Source organism: Schistosoma mansoni, chromosome 1, assembly GCF_000237925.1.
Source record: "Schistosoma mansoni strain Puerto Rico chromosome 1, complete genome".
Classification (NCBI taxonomy): Eukaryota; Metazoa; Platyhelminthes; class Trematoda; order Strigeidida; family Schistosomatidae; genus Schistosoma; species Schistosoma mansoni.
This window is the reverse complement of record NC_031495.1, coordinates 10,864,424-10,892,283: the sequence shown is the minus strand read 5'-3', so window position 1 is coordinate 10,892,283 and position 27,860 is coordinate 10,864,424. Positions and strand designations below refer to the sequence as shown.

Genomic DNA, 27,860 nt, shown 5'->3' with positions numbered 1-27,860 from the left:
ACAATGAGTTCATGTAGTAAGGAAATTTGAAATAAAGAACTCAGGATTTTAAACAAAGATGGATAATGGCTAGCAGTGGACTAGTCATTTGGAGGGCCCTAATTGTCTCATGATTTCAACTATATATAAAAAATTACTAAAAATATCCACAATAACCCCCTAATATGAGATGTCTCGATAAAACGGATCAGACATCGTTTAGTGTAAATTATTAGTTTATATTATCAAGTCATGGATAAAAACAATGTCATCAAAATTATGCAAATCACACTTTATTGTGTGAAAGCTTTGATCTCAAAACAAAAACTACTGAATTTCAGAATAGATGTTTCCCACATCTTTTTAAAAATCGGATAAGATTTAAACTACGAATTTTAGACTTTCAGAGTTTGTAGGAAGTTTGATTATTTTTACTTTGATGAGTTCCGTCCATTAAAATGTAACTGTATGATAATTCTGGAGATAAGTAATGAGCATCGTTCATGAATGTTTTTACTGTAAACCAATGAGCTTAGTATTGGGCAGTATATATAAATATATAAATCTTTGTATTGTCCTATCTTATCAACTAAAGGTCTTGGTAACTTTGCGTTCCACAGTAAAATTGTAGTAGTATAAAAATTTCCCTAAATCTCCTGTAATTTTTATTCATCAATAAAACTGGACCCTTAAACTGGAAACCAGACACTTTTGATGATGAAATTTGTTAACCACTTCAAGGAGTTAGTCAAAATCCAATACCTTTATCAATGTCAAACAAAGAATATTTAATATACCTATGTGATATAAATCCAATAATTGCAATAACTAGGTCTAAGGTCTATTATACAATGTCTCCATATGTTCAACATCAAAATACGAATCATTACTGATCATAATACTGATTAGTGTTCAAGTTGGCAAATAATAGGGAAAGTCATGACATATTGTTAGGTTTGACCCAAATCATTTTATTGCGACCTTTCACAACTCAATACCATTGTGATCTTAGCAACTTGGTGATGGTTTATAATTCGCCTACAAAATAGCACATATATATATATATACTGTGGCGTTAATCATTTTTCTTGGAACACTAAGGCTCTCTTGCAAAGTTCCGCCTTATCTCTCTCTCCCCATTATTTGCTTGGTACATATGTATATATTTATGTCTAGATATCTTCCAAAGATAAACAGTAATAATGTGTTTATGGTGTTAAGCTCGTCAACCTACCATTATTTGATAAATATAATTATTCTTTCCAGTAGATAGTACAATTTATGGGATGTATTAAAAGACATTTATTGAAGGATGTGTAAAGTTAAAAAATATTTTAATGGAAAAGATTTAGCATGCTAGCTTTGACTCTCATTTGTTTTTTTTGCAGTTATGATTGACATACATTTATATGTAGGTTTATAGATAACATGTTTTTGCATCTATACTTTAGGAAACAAACATATGCCAACTGAAATTTTAAAGCAGATGTTAGTTTACGATAAATTGACAAACTGTATAAATAAGTGGTTTCCCCCTAATAACTACATTGATAATGAAAGCAAGTAAGTTGAATTAAAATCAATGTTAAATATTTGGTTAATAAATAGAACAAACAGAGAGAAGAAACTTCTTTCCAGCTAGTTTTTTCATTAGGGCTCGCTCTACACGCTAACGTGTTCTCTACTGAGCTACTGAGTCCAGGCAGAAACTAGCTTGTCTAACGAATATGAAGTTATACATGTAAGGGTTTTGAATTCTCCATTATTAAGGACTGTATTTGATCAATCTGTCTTCACATAGGACAAAACGCGCATCATGGATTTCACTGTTAATCTCAAATATATATTTTCAGCGTGGTAAATATTCTTTATAACACGGAAAGTTATGAATAAATTGTCTAAAGCATGTAAATTTAGGATTGTTAAACCAAATAAAATAAAACTGTTAATGTTGATATGATACATATTTCCTTAGCTTTGTACCTCTACAGTATAAACGAAACCTGATCAAAACCCTTAGCTACCGAATACGCACTATATGTTCGGCAGATATAGTTGAAGATGAGCTAAACACCTTGCATAATGCTCTGAGGGAGAATGATTCCTCCAGAAAGTTTGTAATTAAATACATGATCACGAAAGTGAAAATAGGCTAAATTCAAACGGTCAGAAAGAGGTCCCTGTTCATACGCCTACAATTCAGAGGGGATGCTGCTAGCGAAATACTAACTCAGGGATTACGCAAATCAATCCAAAAATCTTACAACGCCGGTGAACTACGTTTAGTGTTTTCTATGCGCTCAATGGTGACACCGAGGCTTAAAGACGAATTACCTAGAATGACTACCTCGTTTTGTATTTATCAGTTCGACTGCTCCTGTAGAGCAAGTTATATTGGTAGAAGTTCTATGAATTTACATCTTCGTGCTCGTGAACACCTCCCGGGGTGGCTAAGCAAAGGTTTGGTGAAGAAAGTATACAGCTCGATATTGGACCATTTAGTACAAACTGGTCTTAGTGCCAGTATAAATCAATCTTTTTCAATTATTTATAGGGTCAGTAATTTTTTGCCAAAGCTTTTCAGGCTTAAAGTCATTCAAACGGCTTAAGCAGTAGCCATCAGGATGAAAAAACCTGAGCTATGTGTACAGAACAAATATCTCCAACCCCTGCTCCTCCCTTGGCCAACCACAAGGCCAATTAACCAATAGTAATCTTAGCTATTGGATGACCTAATTTGACTATGTACTTACGACCTTTCGTAGTCAAATGTAACTGCCTCTCTTATCTTTATTCACAAATCTTTGTATTATTATTATTGGTTAAATATCATTATTAATCTCCCATATACATGATTCATTCACTTCGCATTGATCCCTCCTTATTACGTCCTACTAATTTTCCACACAATTTACTCATCCACTCGATCGAATTGTAATTGCACTATCATATCTCTCTCACCCTATTTGACCCATATTTATTCTGATCATAGATCTTAAATTTTCACTTAACATATATACAGATTCAAGTTAACATTCTAGATGAGTCAATACCAACATTAACAATTTTATTCTATTTGGTTTGACAATCCTAAATTTACATGCTTTAAAAGATGTACCTTGCCTTTAACCTGGTCATTTTTTCCGATTATTAATTTGGATAATATAATTGTAGAACCTGAAGAGAATTTATCGAAAAGAATGTTCTTCGTTCAAATATTAGTCTTTTCATATGATGGGGATCTTTAACGAATAAATTGTCACCAATTTCTATACATTGAACTATACAAAAAAACTTTGTGATACGACTTGTTACAATCACATGCATCATGAGAATGTTAATTAAATTTTACTCCAAAATAACTACTTCTTAAATGTATTTTACTTAGTTCTAACTTTACGTTTAATCTATTATTAAATATCTGAAAATCAACAAATCGTAACATTGGAATGACTAATTATGGTGTAACAATTAGGGGTATAATACAAAATAATAATAGTAATAAAAAGGATCTTCGAAACACTGTGTTAATACGTATTCACGTTAACTTTTAAACTGAGGAGTCCCACAATAAGACGAAACGGCCGTCCAGTGCTTCCATGTTTTCTACGGTAGTCCAGCTTCAATTGACTCATGATTTCAAGTATATATAAAACTCCCTTCTGTAAGCATATTCAAATTATTTTGTAAGTTTAATTTGAAACATTACAAGTCATAAGGAACTAGATGCAAACCTAAAGAAATATGAATTCATGTTATTCTACTCAAATCTTTATTTTCCTCTGTTTAATTTAGTAAAAAGGAACTATGCGTAATATAAATTTCTTTAACATAGTTTAAGAGAAGGTCAACAGTGCGTAATGATCAAAAGTTCTAGGCTTGAACTTATATTTGTTTGGGTATTAATACTGATAACAAATATAGTGTTAAAATGAAATAAGTGTCTAGTATAACCTAATTTTCAGTTTTCACTAGCTGGTAACTATGCAGTGTAAAACAGTTTCAAAGTGGAATAGGCATTTAATTTCTTGTACAATATATATATTCATATGACTTATAATCATATGAAATAAAAAGTCATATAAATCACATGTATTTTATGTGAAATATGCACAAACGTATCCTATTATATTTAACTAAGTAATATAAATGTAAGGAACATTTGTATTAGAAAAGAAACTAAATGAGTGAAATACACGTATATTTACCTTGTTTTCAGTAAATACTACAGTTAATGAAGTAGATAAATTTCCTTTTTTCGAAATACTTCTTTTAATTAATTTACGTGCACGTTTTAAAATATGTTGGTGTATGTGAACAAGTGATATGTGTCGGAATAATAATTGATTAATATTAAGAAAATAAAAAAAAACTGTTTTACTCTTTTTTTCTCAGTTGAAATCATGAGTCAATTGAAGCTAGACCACCATGAAAAACCTGGAAGCACTGTAGGGCCGTTTCGTCCTATTATGGGACTCCTCAGTAGTGCGCATCCACGATTCCGCACTCGCGAGATTTGAACCCAGGACCTACCAGTCTCGCGCCAGAGCACTTAACCGATAGACCACTGAGCCGGCCGGTATCCAACGGTGTTAATGTCTAACTTCAACCAATCCACGATGTTGAATCTATGCTGATTTATTTTACTCTTGTTTTACTCAATTCAGAAAAAAACATCCCATCCAAATGATGTCGAAAGTAAACGATATAGTTATGTAACCAAGTTGTCAGTTGAATAAGTACCGTACCTTTAAATTGTTAATACAGTGTTACGATCTGTATACAATAAATACTAGTTCGAAATATCACCTTGTCTACACCACTAACTATAACCAGTTCAGCCTCATTACTACTTCGTTTAGCTATGGAATTCCGCACTTACTCAAATCTCTAATTATAATAACAAAAGGTCAGACAAGGGGTTATAGGCATTTTTATTACTCTGACTCATTATTTACATGAATATAACAATAAAAACTAAATCACAATCCACTACAGTTTATATGACTCTTAACAGCCATATAAAGAAAAAACTTTCGTCATGAAGCTAAGTAACCTACTTATGATTAACCGATTGATAATCAACAAACCAACTAAACTTCACAATTAAAGCTATGTAAAAAAAAGAAATACCATTACCCATTTGGAAATACTCTTTAAAAATATACAAAATAAGTCAGCAGATAATGATGATAATAACACTCTAACTTCCACATTATCTTTTATTCAAACATCAAGGGTAACATATAACAGTTCCAAAAGAGCTGCAAAGTCTTAAAACACTTTGAAATGAATTAGTTTGAATAAAGAGGAAGGTCCTCTTTGTTCTACACAAAGTCGTATCTACAGATTTTTATGGGACTGGTTGGAAAAAGCAAAGGGATGGTCAGTGTATGACATGGTATCTGTACAGAACTAGTATCTGTCAGGACTTAACAATTCCCTAGTTGGGGTCCTGGAAGAGAGTACAACACATTGGCTAGAGACGTTATCAAACACGGCTTAGCATAAAAGCAAGTGGTGAGTCTTACTGTATATTTCGTTTACTTTCTTCATATAAGTGAGAGTAACTTTTGTAACTGAAATATTTTGTGTTGGCTGTATTTTTCTTAACTGAACTGATTCTCTCATTATTATTATTATTATTATTATTATTATTATTAGTAGTAGTAGTAGTAGTAGTAGTAGTAGTATTGATTTTCATTCTCATACACTAATCCATTTTTTGTCCTTTATTTTTTTATGATACTCATCTTTATTTTTCTGTCTCTTCACAGTCTCATTTTTATTGTGTGACGCATATTTACTTTGGTGATCTTTTGTACTAATGTTTATGTGTTTAAATAAATAAACACTATATGAACACATTTACAGTATCATAAAATTAATTACTATTAGAATAGGGGTTTGTGGAGATTATAGTAATTTGATAGTTAAATTCATGAGTCGATTTAAACTAGACCGTCATGGGAAACCTGAAAGTAATATATGACCATTTCGTCCTACTGTGGGACTCCTCAGCAATGAGCATCTACGATCTCGCACTGCTGAGAAGTCTCACATTAGGATGAAACGATCATCCAGTGCTTCTAGGTTTTCCATGATGGTATAGCTTAAATCAACTCATAAATTTCACTAATAACATTAATTGTCTATAACCAACAAGTGTAATTAATTAAGAAGATAATATGATTATTACTGTTTCTTCAAATATGATTTCATATTATAGACAACTAGAAAAATAAAATCGATTTTGTATGTTAACTTGTACTTCAATTCATTAATTCCTTGTTCACTATAATTTATATATTCTTTTTAATATAAATTAAAAACAAGAAAAAACGATGTTTACCTAGACATATAGTTTAGAAAATTATTGATTTCAAGTATATACGTTTAATATTACCATATCAACTTTATTAATCTCTATGATATTGTTTAAACATGATTTACTATTATCATACAGGTTTAATATAAACACAAATATATATAAAGAGATTAATCAATTGAGAACAACTTAGTTAATAATGACATGTATTTGTACAGTAGTAATACACTTTATCATATATATTTCAGGTATAAGCTGATAATATATAGATATTAAAAAAGATTGATTCTTCTTTTAAATAATGTTTAATGTCTATTGGACAAACTAATGGTTATCTAGACTCAGTGAGTAAAATGTTAAGAGTTCAAAGTAAAAAGTACTGAGCCTGTGTCCAGGTGTAAAAATCAAGAATGAGATAAGGGGATGAATTCGGTTGATAAGTTCAACGAAAGATTCCATTGATAGCCAATTTCCAATTTTCCTTAGAAATAATACTTAATATTTAGAATGTTGTGGTATATAAATGATATTTTAAGAGCTGTGAAAACATGGTAACAGGAATGGTACTGAGTTTTTGTTTACATCGAAAGACAAACACCATGGAGTTTATGAGGATAAAAAATCTTGGTTAATTCAAAGGGAAAAGTGGTAAATAATCGAACGGCTTACATGAACTAATATTTTTAATATTCACAAAAAATTTCGGAAACTGATATTTTCACCTGAACGACATAAAAATTGAGGTAATACTAAACGCTAGTATAGTTGATAAACTTGTTACGCACAAAAGTGGAAAGCGAATGGATAATATTAATGAAATGATGACAAATTTAGAGAATCACGGAAGATCTAGAATCCCTTGGTATGTCGAAGCTAACAACAAAGAACCCGGATTCATAGCACTGTTGTCTATTAGACAACACACCATACATCAGTTTAAAAAAGTAAGCGAGTATTCCACATCCAGTTCAAAATTTTGAAAATGAAATAATTTAATTACAGTTGATCACAACTGAGTTCCTATTAACAAACCAACGAATCGAATATAAGCAAAACAGACCGCAATCTCAAGTGGCTTTGCTTAAATGAAATGCAAGAAGTTAACAAATTTTACAGCATTGCTAGACTTCAAAACCAGAGTATGATCTTAGTGACGAGTTAGATATTTACTTTAATTGAAAACTGATATGCTAGGGAATCCCGGAGAGATCATAAATTACAGTGAGGTTACATAGTGTGTGAGTATAAATATACACGCACGAATTATGTACATACTTGCTAGGCCCTTGATAATAAGGTTTCTTACACACTTTCAGTCCTCACGCTCTGGGCATTTGTTTGAGCAGATGTTATGAAATGTGCATTGTGACTGAACTGAATAGTAAAAAGTAGTGAACAGATTACGCAACAATCCATAATATTCTCAGAAAAAATAGTTATCAAAGTGAAGGAAAAAGATTTGGTAAGTGGGAATTAACAGACAAGTACTTACTTCAGTAGCATATCACATTTAGAACAACAAAAACAACGCTTGTGCCAGATATTCCCACCGGCTTCCATCCTTTCAGCAGCGTAAACCGATTTGTCACAACGTACACACTTCTCTACTTTTGCCTATATAAAAAAATATTGTTAGTGACTTAATTATTGGGAACAGTGTATTGTTATTTTAAATACTAATATTATCCATACAATAATAACGTGTATTCACTATAATCTTCACGTGTCCTGTAAATCCATTATGGTTTGTGAAATCTTTTAATGTCTACCGATCATCGTAAACTATGGATAAGTGATCTAAAAGTGTAGCGCAATTTATTTTAAATTCATATAGTGTGCGACCAACGCCTTACCAGATGTACGTTTACATACTTGTCTGCAACTTTTGTAAATATTGATGTCCTGATTGCTACAGTTAACATTGTTTGTAACTTCTGAAGTCAGTAACGCAAAATCTCACCAATATTAGTACAGTTGGTCAGTAACAACAAAATTATGAGGTGTTAGTGAAGTATCACACAAAGGGAAAGTTTTTACCAATCCAGGGAGGGAGAAAGCGTAAAACCATATTACAGCGACGACATTTAGATGTATTATAAATGACTTTTGGTTTTAAACCACTACGTAAGGGATAAACAGTCAGTCTGGGCACCCGGGCAGTATCGTAGCCCACTCACAAATCAAGTGACTTAAGTAGCGCATATGTATTCGGTGCACCTTTGTACCAATATTTATGTGTTCAAATAAATAATAGTCAGTAACAATGAAAGAAACAATCAAACCTAATAAATACAGATTTTATAACGGTTATGAATGATATAAACTCATTTATTTGAGCATGGAGTTTTCTTTCTGAATCAATTCTAAGGCTATAAATGTCTTATAAACAACATTTAATTCCTTTCACAATCTTTGCCACAAATTCGTCGAAAATTTGTTAAAATTGAGTTGGGACAACGATTTAATGTTGTAATCGATAAACGTAGTGACCAATGTCAGTATCTGTATGCTAGAGGAGCACATATTACTAGGTGAATCGATAACAAAATGAATTGTTTGCGAGTTTAATCTCCACGACGGGATAAACCGCAATTATAACAATGTTTTGAAAGCAAGGTGTATCAGACAATAGGCAACTATTTTGATTTTACTTTTACACCAAGTTGTCCCTATTTAACAGCGATAAAAAAGAATCTCTGTTGTTAAATATAAACATTCTGAATAATATGCAGAGGTATTTCCCACAAAGTTCTTTACATGATAGATAACTTCCTAAATTTCGCGCGAAAAGTCGAAATAAGTTTCTTTGGTATGGATTTGTTATATCCTAACGAAGAGTAAATGAATGGTGACCGCCAGGAATTATTTATGGACTATTATTACATATATTCCTATTGGATAACTATTAAGTAACTATATTATATGTATATTCACATTGCCCCCAAATGCCCTGGTACGGCCGAGAGTGGGGAGAGTACGCTCTCCCTCTCAAAATCCTCTCATATGGTCACGCGAATATATAGCCTCTGCCAGGGAAGTCCTGCTCACTGCCTTCTCACAGTGGCGGGGGTGTTGTTTAGGAAATTGAAAGGATGAAAAGCGAATGTCCGGAGCTTTAACTGGGTTGGTGGACACAGAAATTCCACCTAGGGGAGTTGGAAAACCCTCATTCCAAACCAATGGTGCACATGGGCTCCAGTATCCTGATGGAACAAATGGCGTACGAAGCAATCGTTGGTCACCGGCTACCATGGGACTGCATCTCCTCACGATGCTCCACTGCCTTGTGGAATAGATTTTTAGGTCAAAGACTCGGGGCGTGGCCTCCTAAGAAAACCACCTACTTCAGTTTGGGCACCTGGACAGTATCACAGCCCTCACACAAATCAAATGAGATTTGTGCGGCGCATATGTATTTGGTGCCCCTTTTGTACCAATATTTATGTGTTCAAATCAATATTCACATTCCTCTTATTATAAGCCTCTATTTGACCTGTTGACCACTATTATATGACTTATTATTTTTGATATTCCCAACTTATTAGTTACAGTCTCTCACATTTACAGCCACTTTTGGTTTGATCTCACATAGTTGTTATTTTCTATTTTATGGTATGATGTGGTCTGATTTGCTTGTATATAAACTGCGTTTGTCTGACATACATGGTTCATACAGTGGAAGCTGAGATTGTATTCTGGACACAAATGGACAGGGTTAGGCGCGAAGGACCAATAAGAACTAAGAGTTGACTCTAGGACGCTCGTACTGGTTAAAGCGTTATTGGTTTGGCACAGTGTCAAGGTCGTATAGGCCAGTGTTCCGACTAGTGATCTTGTCATGTAATATTTGACAGGGCTTAGGACATAACAGGATTGGCTAAGCGTTATAGCATAGTCTTACCGACAAAACATCGCCCTTCAACTTGAAGAAGGAATGAGTCATGCTGAATATGGAACCATATGCTAGGCTCAATGTCAAAAGAGAACCGTCTTTTCACATCGTGGCTCTATGCTTCGAACCCCAAGCTGATACTTCACTTATTTCATACACCTCTATTTACTCCACATGTTGCCAAATTTTTGAGATAAAAATGGAATTCACTTCAGACACTTATCTTAACGCAGTTGAAGAGATTGGCAACAGATGTTCTGACCTATCCGTACCCATTGCGATATACGCAAGCACAACACTATTTCCCTAAAATATTTTTGTCACACCATTAAACTGACGGATTGAGACCTAGACACAGATGAATATTAGTCATGGTGACTAACCATTAGGCTACTCTAGTCATTTACGTTATCTTGTTTATCTTAACCCAAAAAATGCAGTTGTCCCACTAATAAAATAATATCCTACATGACAGTGTCCTAACTCCAAAATGTACTTTCTTTTAGCCTAAGACTAATCGACCATTTTCGACCTTAACACAATAAATTGGTGTTGCATTTCTGATTTGATTGGAAGAAAGGTTATCAAGGTCATTTTATACCAATGTGATAGACAAAGACCCGATCGATCGACCGACGCATAGTGTCATAATTGCCACTCTATTCTCCCCAAACAATTCTGGACACATTCACTTTTATTGGGAGAGTGAAGGAAAAGACTGAAAGACAGTATGTGATGACAGGATTAAAGTTTGTACTTATAAACAACTGTTATAAATCTAATTTTCACCCAAGTAACATTTATACAAACGTGTAGGAAATGGTATAAATGAACAAGCTGGGTAGGGGTGGTATACGATTAATTCATTTCTTAATGTTTAGGGTTGAAAATCTTCTACTTATTTTGATACCGTGATTTTTTAATCCTAAACAATATATACAGGCAGCTGCACCGTTTTTAAACTACGACAGCTTCCGAAATAAACAAACACAGTAAACGAGAGAAGACAGAAAATGGAAAACCATTCATCACAACCCGAGCAAACAACTTCGTAGATGTCTACTTTTCCTCTATGATGGTGGCTATTTTGAAAAAAATGTTAAATTCTGCCAGAAAGAGGCCTTAATCTCCCAAAAGTTAGATGCTCAGGGAACTGACATCATTTAATTACTGGAAACTGGGAAGGACTCGGCAACTGCTTAGTTTTATTTCGAGGCACTTCACAGGTACATTCCCTACATTCATGTGATTACTGACCGAATAGTTTGAGAATCCTTCTCTCAGTACTAAAAATTAAGTCAAAACAGTGTTTAAGGATGGTAGTAACGAGCATGACAACAGAAATTAAGCCATATTATGTTGAAAAGTGAATATAAATGACTGCTTCAGCCAGTGAAAGTTGGCTGGTCTTAGATTAACACAGTTCTGTCTAGTGAAGACTCTGACAAAAATATAACCTCCCAGACACATTGAGTGATAAGGTATGGGTTGCAAAATATCGTTTAAAGACTGACCCACCAATACCTAATTTGACTATAAGAAATGAGGTAGTTTAGTACGTTAACCGGTTATCACCCTTAATGAGTCAGGGGCTGACGAAACCTCAAAACAGATGCAAAAAGCCATCTCGTCTTCTGAAATTCGGTGCTACATTTTGCGCAGGTAAGATATCTACTTGCATATCAAATGATGACTGTTTTACGCAACAGTTCGCCTTATATTTAGTTAAAATTATGTAATACAGCCCTTGAGGGCATAGGAGCATGTAGGTTGCTAAAATTAAATGTAACTTAACCATCAATCCTGTATGGTGGAGGAACCAAGTGAGTGATGCTGAGTTTAGACGTAGAGTGCCAAGTAGATATAACAAGTCAGCTGGTTAGCCTGTGAATCTTCACTGATTGTTTTTTATTTATTTATTTAAACACATAAATATTGGTACAAGGAAGCACTAGATAAATATGCGCCTCACAAATCTCATTCGATTTGTGTGAGAGCTGTGATACTGTCCAGGTGCCCAAACTGAAGTAGGTGGTTTTCTTAGGAGGCCACGCCCCGAGTCTTTGACCTAAAAATCTATTCCACAAGGCAGTGGAGCATCGTGAGGAGATGCAGTCCCATGGTAGCCGGTGACCAACGATTGCTTCGTACGCCATTTGTTCCATCAGGATACTGGAGCCCATGTGCACCATTGGTTTGGAATGAGGGTTTTCCAACTCCCCTAGGTGGAATTTCTGTGTCCACCAACCCGGTTAAAGCTCCAGACATTCGCTTTTCATCCTTTCAATTTCCTAAACAACACCCCCGCCACTGTGAGAAGGCAGTGAGCAGGACTTCCCTGGCAGAGGCTATATTCGCGTGGCCATGTGAGAGGATTTCGAGAGGGAGAGCGGACTCTCCCCACTCTCGGCCTTAGCAGGGCATTTGGGGGCTTTCAATGGCTAAATTCTAACGGTTCCTATGTATACGTAAGTTTGGGCTCATGTGGTAAACGTCATCTATGGAAAAAAGGACTTCTGATTAAAATACCATAGAAAAGCGATCTCAGCAAGTGTGAGATCTACAGAGACATCACTCTTCTCTCAATACCAGGAAAAGTCCTCAAAAGGGTATTGTTAAACAGAATAAAGGACTCCGTAGACTCCCAACTTCAAGATCAACAGGCTGCATTTTGTAAGGGTCGATCGTGTACAGACCAAATCACACACACTACGGATCATTGTGGAACAATCAATAGAATGGAATTCATCACTCTACATCAACTTCATTGACTACGAGAATATATTTAATAGTGTGGACAGGACAACACTACGGAAGCTTCTTAGACACTACGGCGCGCCTGAGAAGATAGGCGATATCATACGGAATTCTTATGATGGATTAAAATGCAAAATCGTGCATGGAGGGCAGCTAACTGACTCGTTCGAATTAAAGACCGGTGTCAGGCAAGGTTGCTTACTCTCAACCTTTCTCTTTCTCTTGGTGATCGACTGAATTATGAAGACGTCAATATCTGGGGGGAAGCACAGGATACAGCGGACAGCTAGGATGCAGCTGGATGATCTAGACTTCGTAGATGAACTGGCTCTTCTATCGCACACGCAACAACAAATGCTGAAAAAGACGACCAGTGTAGCAGTAGGTCTTAACATATACAAAGGGAAAACCAAGACTTTCCGATACAACACAACATGCACTAATCAAATCACATTTGACGGAAAAGCTGTGGAGGATGCAAAAACATTCACATATCTGGACAGCATCATCGATGTGCACTGTGGATCTGATGCAGATGTGAAGACGCGGATCGGCAAAGCAAGACCAGCATATCTACAATTGAAGAACATCTGGAACTCAAAACAAATGTCTGTCAAACAACACCAAAGTCAGAATTTTCAATACAAATGTCAAGGCAGTTCTACTGTATGGGGCGGAAACGTGGAGAACTACGAAAGCCATTATCCAGAAGATACAAGTGTTTCTTAACAATTGTCTACGCAAAATACTTCGGATCGGTTGGCCAGACACTATCAGCAGCAACCTACTATAGGAGAGAACAAACCAGATTCCAGCGGAAGAAATCAGGGAGAGGCGCTGGAAGTGGATAGGACACATATTGAGGAAAGCACACAACTGCATCACAAGGCAAGCCCTCACATGGAATCCTCAAGAGCAAAGGAGAAGAGGAAGATCAAAGAGCACATTGAGCCGACAAATGGAGACAGACATGAGAAGAATGAACAACAATTGGATAGAACTAGAAAGGAAGGCCCAGGATAGAGTGGGTTGGAGAATGCTGGTCGGCAGCCTATGCTCCATTCGGGGTGACAGGCGTAAGTAAGTAAGTAATGGTAAAGTTTCAAACTGTTTTGTCTCAAACTTAGTGATACAGATGTGTTCATTTCTTATATACAGCTGAATCATTAGTCGTCATTCCAAATCCTTCATTCTTTGATCTCGTTCGTCCATTTAGAACTACATTCCCTAAGCTTAGCTTACCAGAGCAACTGATATTGTTATGTCCACCCAACTACTTTTAAGCCTGAAAATTTTATCTCCTGCTGTGTTGGTGTGAGGTATGGCCTTTGGATTGATGCATATTTGCGCCAGGTCCTACAGCGCGCACACCTGGATAAATGAAATTAACAATAATTCTATATGGACAGGGATCCTTACTTCGATCACGAGAGGAAGTAACTGCACAGTACATCCTAACTCTATACATATATACACCACTGCTAGGTAGCAAATTCAAGGATAACAATCTGAACTTGGTTAAATTGAATACCATCTAGCCAAATTTCTCAAAATTTATCCAATCAGGTATTAGCAAATGAATAAAATGAAACGTTTCCCGAGAATTTCCCTAAACTTTGCGAGTTCATTGTAGCTTTTTGTTTTAGCTAAAAATAGATTTTCTAGTACATTGAACTAAGAAAAAGTATTATGTACCAAAGACAAATAATTTAAATATAATATTTAGGTAGAAACTTACTGGCGTGAAAGGCATAGTCCTCAAATCAGCACAAAAAACCAGAGAAGAGCACGTCCAAATTCTCAACAATCCTTCGGAGTATATTGGTTTATATAATTACGGAGGCGGATGGTTCGTCTTCTGATTGGTCAAATGACCAAGGTCAACCAAATTGTTAGTGTACATCTTGACTGGTCCAGTTGTATGGCAAAGAATTTTAAGTGGACAAACTTTCTTATCAAAGGGTCACGTGAATGTAGACAGTACTATTAGATAGCATATAATAAGATTATTCTAACTGTAAGGGTAAATTTGTGAAAAAATAACTATTTGTTTATTAGTTGTATGAATTGATTCAACCGACAGCTTTTAGATAGATTTGCCTCTGAAATATTGAGAGGATCCGCCCATGATTAATAATTAAACTGGAATAAAAAAAATGGTTCTTAAAACTATGTTGCATAACATTTAACTTGGATAGTAACTTACCCACATATGAGAGGTAGAATTCACAAGTCGTAATATTGAGATAAAGACAAGTCGAGAAATAAGTGCATAAAATAACCGATGATTTTCTTAACATAGAGATTAACTGATGGCCAAATGTTCGAAAATATGTGTGTTAACACTTATCAAAATGAAAATAACATATTTTAGTAAGAATATGATATGTTACATACATTTTATTCTATAGTTTTTTTAGAAAGTAAATCAAGTCTTGAATTCGAAGCTGAAGTGGGTGGACATTTTTTATAAATGGCCACATGAACATCAGGTAAGTCGGATATATAAAATATCAACATGTTTTTGATTAAGATACTGAGATAGACCACGTTTTAATGAAACCAACTTTACTTATACAAACACCATCGTTAACGATGTCACTATCACAATAATATGAATGCAACTGGAAACAGTTTTTCATGAGTTTGTCGTGATTAGAATTTATTTTACTTGTAAGCTGCGACCCAAAGATATTGAATTATCGAAGTTATTATATGAAACGCTTGTTCACAAGTGTAATTTAATCCACCAAAATCGAACAAGTGCAAACTAATCCTTCGTCAATGACGGACAGAATTCAGTGTTATTAGCGTGTTGATCTACTTGTTACATCTGAAGTTCATGGATAGCCGGCGAAATAACAAAAGAAAGTAGAGCGGTCAACAAAATAAATTATCTGAACGTATCATAATTATCAAAACGTCATGAAAGTAAATCTTCAACTCCGAAATCGGGTAACTTTATATTTGAGAAGATTTTCGAGACACTGCGCTCTCTGCTTAAAGCTGGGAACTGAACGTAGTTACGTTCCTCACGCTGCTTTTACAACAGATTGAATTTGTTTTCAAATATTATTCTCTTAAACCCTGATATAAAGTGACTTGTTGAGGCAACCTAAAATTATATCACTTCTGGCTGCTTCTATGCTTATTTCTGCGTGACCACTCGAACTCTATGGAATTTGATGGGGGATCACAGTTGATTTGAAGGTTGTAGTTTTCCCATTTCTACGTTAGACGTACTCAGTACACCCTAATAAAATAATATAAAATTGTATCGTCTGTTTAAGCGTTTTATTTCAAAATTCGGAAACATATTTCTCAAAAATACTTGGAAAAACTGATTGTTTTATAAATTTAAATTCAAGTTACAGAAGATAATAGCAGTGAGCTAAAATCACTCAGAAATTGGAAATAACAGGATTTCCTAGAATTGATTTTAATACTAATCTTTTGATCCATCACCGCATAAAAATGTTTTTGACTTAATGGTAATATCGAGGCAATCCACACAGGTTGCCAAAAGAGACTAATCAATTGCAGCTTTCATTATCGATGAGAAGATTCAAACGGCTAATATATATGAATTAAAAATCACCCACTTTCATAAACCAGTGGGTATCTCGATTCAGTAACTAAGTGGATAATAATGTGGATAATGGTGATTGAAACGAACGGTACTAAGTTCGAGTCCCACAATGCACACCAACTCCGGGACCTAGGCACATCCAGCTGACGAGTTCCGAGTATGACGAAACGTGCGTCACTATCTGTATCTGCTTAAAAATTTCCTCTTATTTGCCCAGACTAGCTTTATTATTGAAATGTTATCTATGAATGCAGGTAAACGCAATAATATTGGCCCGTATCTGATTCTCAAATAAAAGTGGAATCATATGTAGTTTGAAAACACTCATTTCACTACTTACCCATAAAGGCATTTTCAGAACTCCGCCTGTGATCCTTCTAGGATGACTGCCGGTCCCAAGCTCAGATGAAGGAGCGGGGTTGGACATGGGATCAGCAACCCTATCTTGTAGAAAACAACCTTTATAAAATAAAATCTAACCACAAAAATTATTTCAACTACTTAAACTCAGTCCTGGAGGTTGAATGATCTTCATCTAGAAGAGTCATGAGGTTTCATGGTGAAAGCCGAAACACTTTGGAAGTCACGAAGCCTACATCCCTTCTAGTTACCAGAGTAACAATACATAGGTACATGGGATGTTCGAACAATGGGGAAGACCGGGAGGACTAGTCAAACAGCTACGAAAATGAGGGGACACAGCTTCAGGTTCTCGGAACAAGTGAAACTCGTTGGACACAAAGTGGACAGAAAAGACTAAATTCGGGAGAGATGCTGTTGTACTCTGATCATGAAAAAGAAAATGCGCACACAAGGAGTTGTGCTGGTGCTGTGCAAAGAAGCACGAAAAGCGCAAATAGAATGAGAATCTCATGGATACTGAATCATCAAAACATCTTTTATAACAAAGAACAAGGAAATTACAATGAATGTTATCCAGTGCTATGCCCACAAAAATTATGTCAATGAAGACGATAAATATCAGTTTTATGAGAGGCTTCAGTCAGTCATAGAGAAGTGCTCAAGAAACAAACTGACCATTCTGATCGGAGACCTAGACGCCAAAGAATAAGGATATCATGGGATAGCATGGATCGGGAGAGTGGGACAAGTGACAAATTTGCAAATTTATGTGCATTAAGAAATGGTTAAAGGTGCCATTGCATTGCTCCACAAACGCATACACAAAGCTACCTGGATCTCACCGGATCACATTACAGGGAATCAGATAGATCATATTCGCATCACTAAACAATCCAGAAGGTCAATGGAAGACGTTGGAAACAGGAAAAGAGCTGACATAGCTTCAGATCACCACTTGGTTGTGGCCAAGATAAAAGTGAAGGTAAAGAACCACTGCACTACTGTAGAGACAACATCACAAAGGTTCAATATAGCCTTCCTTCAAGACACTGATAAACTCGACGAAACCAAGATAGCTCTCGACTACAGGTTCCAAGCCCTACAAGATCTACTCAAAGAAGATCATTGAGGATATAGAGGTAACTGCAAAAACGCTCCACATTCTATTCAGAAATGTTTGGGAGGAGGAACAAGCGCTGATAGACTAGAAAAAAGATATACCTCATCAGTGTTAGAAAAAGACCTCAACAAGTGTGAGCAGCTGACAGACGCAGTTCAAGTGAGGACCGGAGTCAGATAAGGCTGCTTACTTCCTCCCCTTCCTCTTTCTTCTGGTGGTTAACTGCGTTATGAAGACCTCCACATCTGATGAGAAGCACGGAATACAATGGACAGCTCCCATCCAACTAGTCGATCCCGACTTCGCAGATGACCTAGCCTTTCTACCCCATACACACCAACAAATAAAGATGAAAACAACCGGTGTAGCAGCAGCCTTTGCGTCAGTAGGCCTCAACATACACAAGGGGAAAGCAAGATCCTCAAATACAATACGGAGAACACCAACCAAATCGCACCTGATGGAGAAACTCTGGAATAGGTGGAAACTTTCACGATGAACAAGGAGGATTTGATGCAGACGTAGAGGCAAGGGTTGGCAAAGCAAGAACAGCATTCTTACGTTTGAAAAACATTTGGGACTCAAAACAACTATGAAGCAATATCAAATCCTTCAATACCGTCCTATTGTACAAAGCTGACACGTGGAGAACAACTACAACCATCATTAAAAAAGCAGGCATATCTAAACAATTGTCTACGTAAGAAACTCAATGTCCGTCGGTCGGATACCATCAGCAGCAGCCTACTGTCGGAGAGAACAAACCAGCTTCAAAATGAAGAGGAAATTAGGAAAACACGCTTCATGTAGATAGGACATACGTTGCGGAAACCATTAGACTGCATCACGTGGAATCCCTAATGGGGACGGAAGAGAGGAAGACATTGCGTCTATAATGGGAAGCAGACATCAATAAGATAAATAGCAACTGGGGAGAATTATTCGGGTCGGAGTTCGATGGGAATGCTGGTGGGCGGCCTATGCTCTTGCACGAGCGATAACAGGCGTAAATAAATAATCAGTGAATTTATGGGTTAAACTTGATTGTTTTAGTTTTGAATAAATATTTTATGCTTGTTGAATATGATGTCTTTTTATTAATTCACCTAAATTTTGTTTGTATACATTGCGATTTTAGAAGCGTTGTTTTCTATTAGATTGTCAGACATATTATCCTTTTGTATTTAATATGTTCCTCTATCATTACAATTCACCGAAAGTGATTTAAAATCCTTTATATTCTCTTTTATTTAGTCTGTATTATAATTTGTCGCTGTCACTTCCTGCAAATGTTCAAGATAAAAATGAGTCTTAATCACAATTACTCAATCTTTTGTATTCTGACAGTAAACATTTCTTTATCTTGTTGCGTTAGTTCACTTCGTTTTATTTACTGTGGCTCTCCATCAGCCCTTGTGGGAATCCCTGGACCATCATGAATCGCTCGTATTCGACGAGTTTTCTTAATAGCTAATGCCATAATTAAAGGTTGGCAACTCACTGTTCCGACTATATTTATATGACCTTTGGAACAAATATGTAACCATACGATTGTGAGATGATAGAGAGAATTTGTAGCTTAAAGAACACTACACCTCCCAAAGCATTTTTAGCCTCAGAACGTCCTAGGTCCACGATTTATTTTGAATAAGTATCAAACTGTTATATCTGTGTTCTGAATTCTAGAGAGTAAATTTTGGTGACCTGGATACTAGTGGACGTACTGAACGGTGAAAATGTCATGATTGTATTATTTTACATTTCATACGATGTGTTGGACCACGTAAACAATGTCGATAAAATTAGACCGAGATAGCTAAGCACAGTTCACACTTGTCGATAGGTTCACATTGAGTTTCAGGCAGATTTTAGTCATCAATTGATGGCTGTGTAGTCAACGAGAGGACAGTTTGTCAAAAATTAGTTTAACGTTTTTGACTTACGTCCAGGGACATTACGATTTCCACTTTTTATATTTTTTAATATGCGTAACAATATTCTCCATAAACCACATTACGCTTCCCCCATTTTCACAACATCTTTATACTCACACATGTATTGTTTGTCTACATTAACGTAGGAAAAACTATTTCTAGAAATTTATTAATTAATAACCAACCTAGACAATTCATTATGAGGTGCATTTGTTGTGCTAACGAGGTATGGCAACTTGGACCGGTGCATGCGTGGGCCTGGTCCTACGTTGTAACTGATTGACTGACATATGTTCTCCAATAATAGGTGATAATAATCGACCTACGTTCTATCAGGTATTCCATTTTAAATAGATCATTTTGTAAAATATACTTCTCAGATTGTTAGGAGCACTTCGGAATGTGAAGTGCAAGTAGAAATTCACAGAAACTCCGGAGTTGTAGGTCAAGCAGAAGGAAGTTCATTCCAAATGCTACCAAAAACCAAGCGGGAGCGTTTCAAAGGCCGTACAGTGTTTTGATGGACAGTCTGTCTCCTACCCGTCAAGGTCGTTCGGTGAGTTCTTCATTCTAAAGATCGAAGGAATGAGCGGTGCTCTTGTTCCTTTTACGCGTAACCTGATGTACATTCTTGACCACAGAGCTGATGTCGGTACACTATATTATATTTTTACCTTGAAAGTGTTGGAGATGAATCCTTATTTTCACTCTGTTAATACATCTGGCATTAGTGTCGAATTCGAAGTAGGACTAGTAATTCGAATCCATCAAAACAAACAATACGGCAAGCAGAATAAAATCTGTAGTTACAGCCCTTTATGTTAATATTTGTTGTAAAAGTTTCATTTACTATGATTATGATCGAATGTATTGACAGCCAACATTTAAAACAACCAATTCAGTAGAATGTATGCGAATTCAGGTCAAAAGTATTTACGAAACTATTCATGCTTGCCAGCAATATTAGTTACTTATTTCCAGTCAATTATCTAGATTCAGTGATGGATTATCAATAAATTTATTTGCTTAATGTACTTGAAAAGACTTTCAGCGTCATCTGAATATATTGTATGTCATTTGATTCCTATTCCGGCTAATATGTAACCTGTCGTCTGTAGATTCTTCTTTTGCTGACCTGCTTATACGTCTTTTGCCTTCTGTATTACTGCAAGAAAATCCTACACTTTAACATTTTACATGAAATCCTTTATTGAGAATCTGTTAAGACAGTTTTTCCTAGTGGCGTACAAAGTATCATAAAAATACTCTGCACCCTGGTATTTCTTGATTCATAAAAACTTGTGCATGTTATTTGACCAAAAATAGAATTTACTCGCTCACATGAACAATGTCCATTTCGCTAGAACATAGCATCCACTCTCACCTTATTTTGGAGTCTGTCTTCATTTTTTTCATTGTATTTAACAATGATATCTTCCAGTCCGATATTGAACCATGACTTATTAACTACTATTTATTCTTATATTATGATTTTATTGGAACAAGGTTACTTGGTTGTATTTTTGTTAAGTCAAATAAATTGTTAGAATGTTTGAATTAAACAGTATTTAAAAGATACGATGAATGTTCTAAATTATTTTTCTGGTTAGCGTTTTTTCAGCGAGGCACTAAAAGTAAACGTAGCAGTAACGGCGAAGATACTCCACATTGTCTTCAGTAAGATTTGGGATGAAGAACAATTACCAACAGACTGGACACCTGATCAAAATACCAAAGAAAAGCGATCTCAGCAAGTGTGAGATCTACAGAGAAATCACTCTTCTCTCAATACCAGGAAAAGTCCTCAAAAGGGTATTGTTAAACAGAATAAAGGACTCCGTAGACTCCCAACTTCAAGATCAACAGGCTGCATTTTGTAAGGGTCGATCGTGTACAGACCAAATCACACACACTACGGATCATTGTGGAACAATCAATAGAATGGGATTCATCACTCTACATCAACTTCATTGACTACGAGAATATATTTAATAGTGTGGACAGGACAACACTACGGAAGCTTCTTAGACACTACGGCGCGCCTGAGAAGATAGGCAATATCATACGGAATTCTTATGATGGATTAAAATGCAAAATCGTGCATGGAGGGCAGCTAACTGACTCGTTCGAATTAAAGACCGGTGTCAGGCAAGGTTGCTTACTCTCAACCTTTCTTTTCCAATGTAGCCAATGTAGCAGCAGTATATCTCAACATACACAAAGGGGAAACCAAGACTTTCCAATACAACACAACATGCACCAACCAAATCACATTTGACGGAGAAGCTGTGGAGGATGTAAGAACCTTCACATATCTGGACAGCATCATCGATGAGCACGGTGGATCTGATGCAGATGTGAAGACGCGGATCGGCAAAGCAAGACCAGCATATCTACAATTGAGTAACATCTCGAACAACTGTCTGTCAACCAACACCAAAGTCAGTATTCCCAATACAAATGTCAAAGCAGTTCTACTGTATGGGGCGGGAACGTGGAGAACTACGAAAGCCATTATCCAGAAGATACAAGTGTTTCTTAACAATTGTCTACGCAAAATACTTCGGATCGGTTGGCCAGACACTATCAGCAGCAACCTACTATAGGAGAGAACAAACTAGATTCCAGCGGAAGAAATCAGGGAGAGGCGCTGGAAGTGGATAGGACACATATTGAGGAAAGCACACAACTGCATCACAAGGCAAGCCCTCACATGGAATCCTCAAGAGCAAAGGAGAAGAGGAAGATCAAAGAGCACATTGAGCCGACAAATGGAGACAGACATGAGAAGAATGAACAACAATTGAATACAACTAGAAAGGAAGACCCAGGTGGAGTAGGTTGAAGAATGCTGGTCGGCAGCCTATGCTCCATTGGGGCGCCAAACGTAATCATACATGCCTAAAGTATTCTAGAGTTTTTGTTGGATTTTCTTTCGCAGTTTTAAGCAAAGTACTATATATTTACAAGTAAGCACCGACTAAGTAACAATTCCAAGGTGTGTCAACAGTCCTAGCACAACAAATCAAAATATTGGAGAGTTCGTTTCAGATTCTATTTAATACATTGTTATACGGTCAAAAGTGCACGTAGAGAAACCCACTGGCTATACACTGGATTTTGAAGACTTGTTGGTATGTAACAAAAAGTATATTCACTTTGTGGATTTGTCAGTGTATTTCTGATTGTTTTCAGAAATGAAAATTGACAGCGACACCAGAATTGGTGTTTGAAATGAGTAGAATACTGTAATTACATTTTTGAGCTGGGAAAATTCAGTCTGGTTTCGAAATGGCATCAATCAAGTGAAAGACAGATAATCGGTAATTAATAATCAGTAGACTAAAGTAAATCTCACTTAACGAATAAAAAGATATACCTCATCGGAGTGTTAGAAAAAGACTTCAACAAGCGTGAGCAGCTAACAGATGCAGTTCAAGTGAGGATTTCTAGCAAACTTGCTATCGGACACTTACGTAACTACACACAAGCTTAGAATATACTTGCTGTGGCACTGTCTCAAGAGCATTTAATGCAAAAACCACACGACAAACTAGACAATTAAAGTAGGTTGGATTAGACTGCGCTAAACATCTTGAAATACACTCACATGTCAAGTGATGAACGCCATGCCTACTACACTAGACCAACAGCCACATAGCAACTTGATGGATAGAACTCCATCACCTCTAGGACTACATGAGGATGACTCTAGTGACAAATCAACTGAACAAAGAAAACATCACTGCCATCGTAATTAGTATTAATTGACTTATATTTCAGACTGTCTCAGGGTTCCAGAAATACTTATGGATGTGATAGACAATCTTTTCATCTTCAAATTGCAGTATTCAATATAATACATTTGCTAAGTTTGTCCAGAGAACAAGAATTTATAGATAAATGTTTATTTGAAGTCCAGATAAATAATTAATACAATAAATGAAATATTAATTCGAAACTTCAGCGAATACGAGATTGACAATAAATGACGAGGCGTCTTAGCCTTCTGACAAAAACAATTGTCGTTTATAACTTGTTAATATAACATTGTAATATGAACAACAGTAATCCAGCTTGGAAATGTGTGGAACCGTTAAACGCCTTAGAAGCGAGATACGATGCAATGAATCAACTTCATGATCGTTCAGCATCATCATCAGACGATTTCGGACCCACAAGCTTGCAGAGAGATTAAGGAAAGCACAGGAAAAAGCTCTATCCTTCCTCGGCAATGCATAGCTAAATACATACTTGCATGTTAGACATTTGCCGGCCAGAACCTTAGTGTTGCTAATTAACCACTTTACTGCGAGATATCTTTAGATTATCAGGGACTATAACGATACGACGAATATAAGGCAATGAATAGTCAACATCTTCCAGCTGATTTATTGTGAATTTATTATAGGCAAAAGTAGCAATGGCGATTTGCGATTATTATAATTAATACCTAATTAAGAGGTCGGTTGAGACATCAAGAGTGACTTTAAACGTCTACTTATAAAAACAGTTTCGCGGAACAGTAATAAATGTAGATGCCGACAAGTTGACTAGTACAGAACACAAGACGAGGACTTATTAGAGGCTACGCTAATTTTGCGTCACTATCAAGCTAGTCACTCAAACCTAATTCGGGGACTCCGGTGTCATTCTGCAGTAACTCAGAAAAGATATGCGGACACAGACTTCTAAAACAAAGGTATATTTGGCACGAATGTGTGGGTGGTTACAGACTTCAACGCACACCCAGAGTCGCTGTTATTTTCGAATGGCCTCAAACTATTCGTGGTTTCGGTTGGTTAAGTAGCTGGACGACCAACAAGTCTTCCCATGAATTTAGATAGTATTACCAAGCCTATCCATTTGAAAATTTTGAGGGTCCAATTAAACGTTTGACATTAGCTTAGTTGTTGGACTTTTAAAGTACCTGTCAAGACCTGGTCATCGGCAACGACAGATCCGCAGCTTGCACATAAAAACCCAATTTTTTTCAGAGAAATGTTTTACCGAATGGCACCTCCACCAGTTGATGAAAGACCTACTTATGAAAATTCCTTAATACACCCGAAAATATTTATTTTACGACTACATCGGAAAAATAGGTCTTTAGTTCGAGGAATACGAGCGACGCCACATGGTCCTGATTTCGTTTGTAAAAAATCTCTCACATAAGCACGGAATAATTTTATGACGTTACAGAGTATAGCATCCCATATAATGTAGGATGGAATTTCCGTAAGTAGACACGCAATGAAGGCCAGTTACACTGTCGGATATCAGTGTGCAGATGCTGTGGGAGAAATAAGTTTTCTTGACGGTTCATTTAGGAAAGTATTTTAAAGACCCACAAGGCATTGTTGACAAGCATGACAGGAGCAGTAATAAGCACGAGACATTCACATGGCATTTTGACAGATGGAGAACGGTGTTCGTACATGAAGGCTACCTCCGGAAGTGAACTGCAGACGTTGACAAACGAACATACCCCACCTGTAATCAACAAGAGACCTACCAGCCTAATACAAAGTTGTGTAGCGCGAGATAACTGAAACGTGAAGCAACGCGTAGAGACCAGACGAAATAGACTACAACTAACGCAAAAGCAACGATTTCTAACACAATTTATATTTCAAAAAAGATAAATGGGAAATTTAGACGGTCTCTTATGACGCATAAAAACGAGAAGTGACATTTACGACTGAAAGTGAATTTATGTCTACAAAACGCAAAAGCCAGAAGATCGTGGGTACGACTGCTGACACTAGCCAAATAACGTTGATGCGAACGACGAACAGGAAACGAGTAATAAATGCAAACGTCTCTTGCCTACGTGATTCGAGGTTGCTTCGCGTTTGACTTCACGGGACGACTCTGAAATGTTAGGTAAACTTGAGTTATGGTGAACGAAAAATCAGACGGAATGTCAACGCACAGATCTAGGCTGCGGGCAAACGAGAAGCACGTTTACTAAGCAACTTAGACGACCACGCACGCACAAACTCTCATCACTTAGAGCAATACATCCTCAGTAGCTTATCATAAAGCACTTACTTTAGTTAGGGGCGACCGTAGCTGTACCTTGATAATTAGTTGTTATTAAGCAATTTTAACCGCCTACCCTGATCTTGGTGGAACCGGTGATCTGCTATCCATTCCATAGTCATAGTAACTGTAGTCGTATCCTGAATCATAATTTGACATTGATCTATCGCTCTCTCTATAGTCTCTGAAGTGGTTAATGTTAGAGGAAGAAGCCTACTCGTAGTTCCCGCTGCTGTAACTGCCGTATGTATCATAATAATCGTTTGCGCGTGGGGGACCAGATGGCGTTATTGGCTCCCGATACCGCTCATATTCACCATACATATCGTAACTTTGTCTCATCGGGGGAGGTTTGGGAGGATAATCTCGAGGCGACGGAATAGGCTCAGGGACTGGAGGTCCGCGATACCCCACACTGGGCGGTAACGGCAGTGGGTCACGGGCTGGACCTCGTGGGAGTGGTCTGTGTTGCTCCGCACGGTCAATTGGAGGATACCGTCCATTGGTACCATTTGGGGGATAATCGTAACCTAATTGATTACAGATTTATAATGCATATGTTACCTCTGGAGCTGTTACGTGGTGGTGGTGGTCCGTAAGGCCCTCCATATCCATCATCCCAAGCCGGACCATAACGCCCCATTCGCGGGGGCGGCGGGCCAGAGTTCATGTAACGCGGTGGTGCGCGTGGGCCCCTCTCCGGAGGATAATCTCGATAGCGCCCTTCATTCCTACGCCTGGCAGGCCCGGGACCACCACCCCGTTTTCCGTGACTCCGTTCGACATTAATTTTTACCCCATCAAGAATAGCATTTTGGAGCCCTTCGATTGCGGCTTCAGCCTCAGACTCTTTTTCCATATGCTTAAAAGTCAATTAGAGAATCACCACTACCTACCACGAAGCCATAATTATTAACAACATCACATTCTGTAACTTTTCCAAAGGCCTCAAATTTTTTGCGGAGATCAGAAGGTTTGGATTCTGGATTCAGGTTCCCAACGAATATCTTCACCATGACAGCGAGAAATGAAACCAAGGTCTAATGGTTGGCGAAACAACGACGGCTTTAACACTAATTGGAAGAGTAAAACAATAGTCAACAATTTGTATTTTTTTCCATTTAGTTGTAATAAAAGTAATTCGTCGTCTTCATATAATCTTTCTTGTAGGTATTTTCTTAAAATGGCTGTTTCTATTCAACCATCCCATGCAATTGACATATATGAGGGCTGTAACTATAACTACAATTTACCGATCCTAGACGCCCTGGAAAACCTGGGAAATCAATTGCGGTTCGTGACGACTCTGTCATAATCATGAACCTTATTGACAACCCTGACCTTTCCCTCTGTATGCAGGACAAAAATGATAGGATGGTCTGGGGAGAATTGAACAAGAGGCTTGAATTCCCTAGAACAGAGCCCTTGACTGTCACACGGCTCACTCGAGGGAAGGACTCTCACCACCAAAACTACCCGAGGCTGCTTTGTGTTACACTTAAGAATGCTTCCGACGTAGATGACGTCCTGCTAGCAAGTCACTGAAATCCGATGGGAACGTAAGGATACTATCCGACATACCGTATTCTGAACGAAATCTCATCCGGAACATCTCTAAGGGATCTCGCGAGGCGTTTTTTCGCGGAAGAAATATCGTTGTGCAAGGTGTACCGGAAAATATGGACCCAGCTCAAGAAAACTCTGATATTCGGGAATGGAAATTCATTAAACATTCCTTGAAACTCAAAAACATACTATCCCAACAGGTTATGCGACTAGCCAAGAAAGACGGAGACTCTAGACCCCGGCTATTGAAGATAACCATCCCCTCCTCCCATATGGCGGCTGCAACT

At 36.9% G+C, this 27,860-nt stretch overlaps 3 protein-coding genes across 4 annotated transcripts in view; 1 reads left to right on the top strand and 2 right to left on the bottom strand.

Moving 5' to 3' along the window:
* Smp_079270 (crp-related) overlaps nt 1-14,755 on the bottom strand; it is a 20,505-nt gene extending 5,750 nt beyond the window's left edge. Inside the window, exons 1-2 of the mRNA XM_018793246.1 lie at nt 14,695-14,755; nt 7,800-7,921 (exon numbers count right to left, since the gene is read on the bottom strand). Coding sequence (XP_018647778.1) covers nt 7,800-7,921; nt 14,695-14,709 — 137 coding nt within the window. The 5' untranslated portion in view covers nt 14,710-14,755. The remainder of the gene's footprint in view (nt 1-7,799; nt 7,922-14,694) is intronic.
* A 2,804-nt stretch (nt 14,756-17,559) lies between these two features.
* Nucleotides 17,560-18,351, top strand: Smp_079280 (hypothetical protein). Its single transcript, XM_018793245.1, has one exon. The coding sequence runs from the start codon at nt 17,690-17,692 to the stop codon at nt 18,035-18,037; it is 348 nt and encodes a 115-aa protein (XP_018647777.1). The 5' UTR covers nt 17,560-17,689; the 3' UTR covers nt 18,038-18,351.
* A 7,223-nt stretch (nt 18,352-25,574) lies between these two features.
* On the bottom strand, nt 25,575-27,033 carry Smp_079290.1 (putative rna binding motif protein 4,lark; the record flags this gene model as incomplete). 2 transcript variants are annotated; one of them, XM_018793243.1, is made up of 6 exons in its annotated part: nt 25,575-25,836; nt 26,017-26,043; nt 26,084-26,191; nt 26,225-26,537; nt 26,572-26,869; nt 26,904-27,033. In XM_018793243.1, 5 exons carry the CDS (start codon nt 27,021-27,023, stop codon nt 26,022-26,024), a joined length of 861 nt encoding a protein of 286 aa, XP_018647776.1. In that variant the 3' UTR covers nt 25,575-25,836; nt 26,017-26,021. The 2 variants fall into 2 exon arrangements, with proteins under 2 accessions (XP_018647776.1, XP_018647775.1); XM_018793244.1 differs by having other exon boundaries at nt 25,575-26,537; nt 26,904-27,023.
* Between the last annotated feature and the right edge of the window lie 827 nt (nt 27,034-27,860).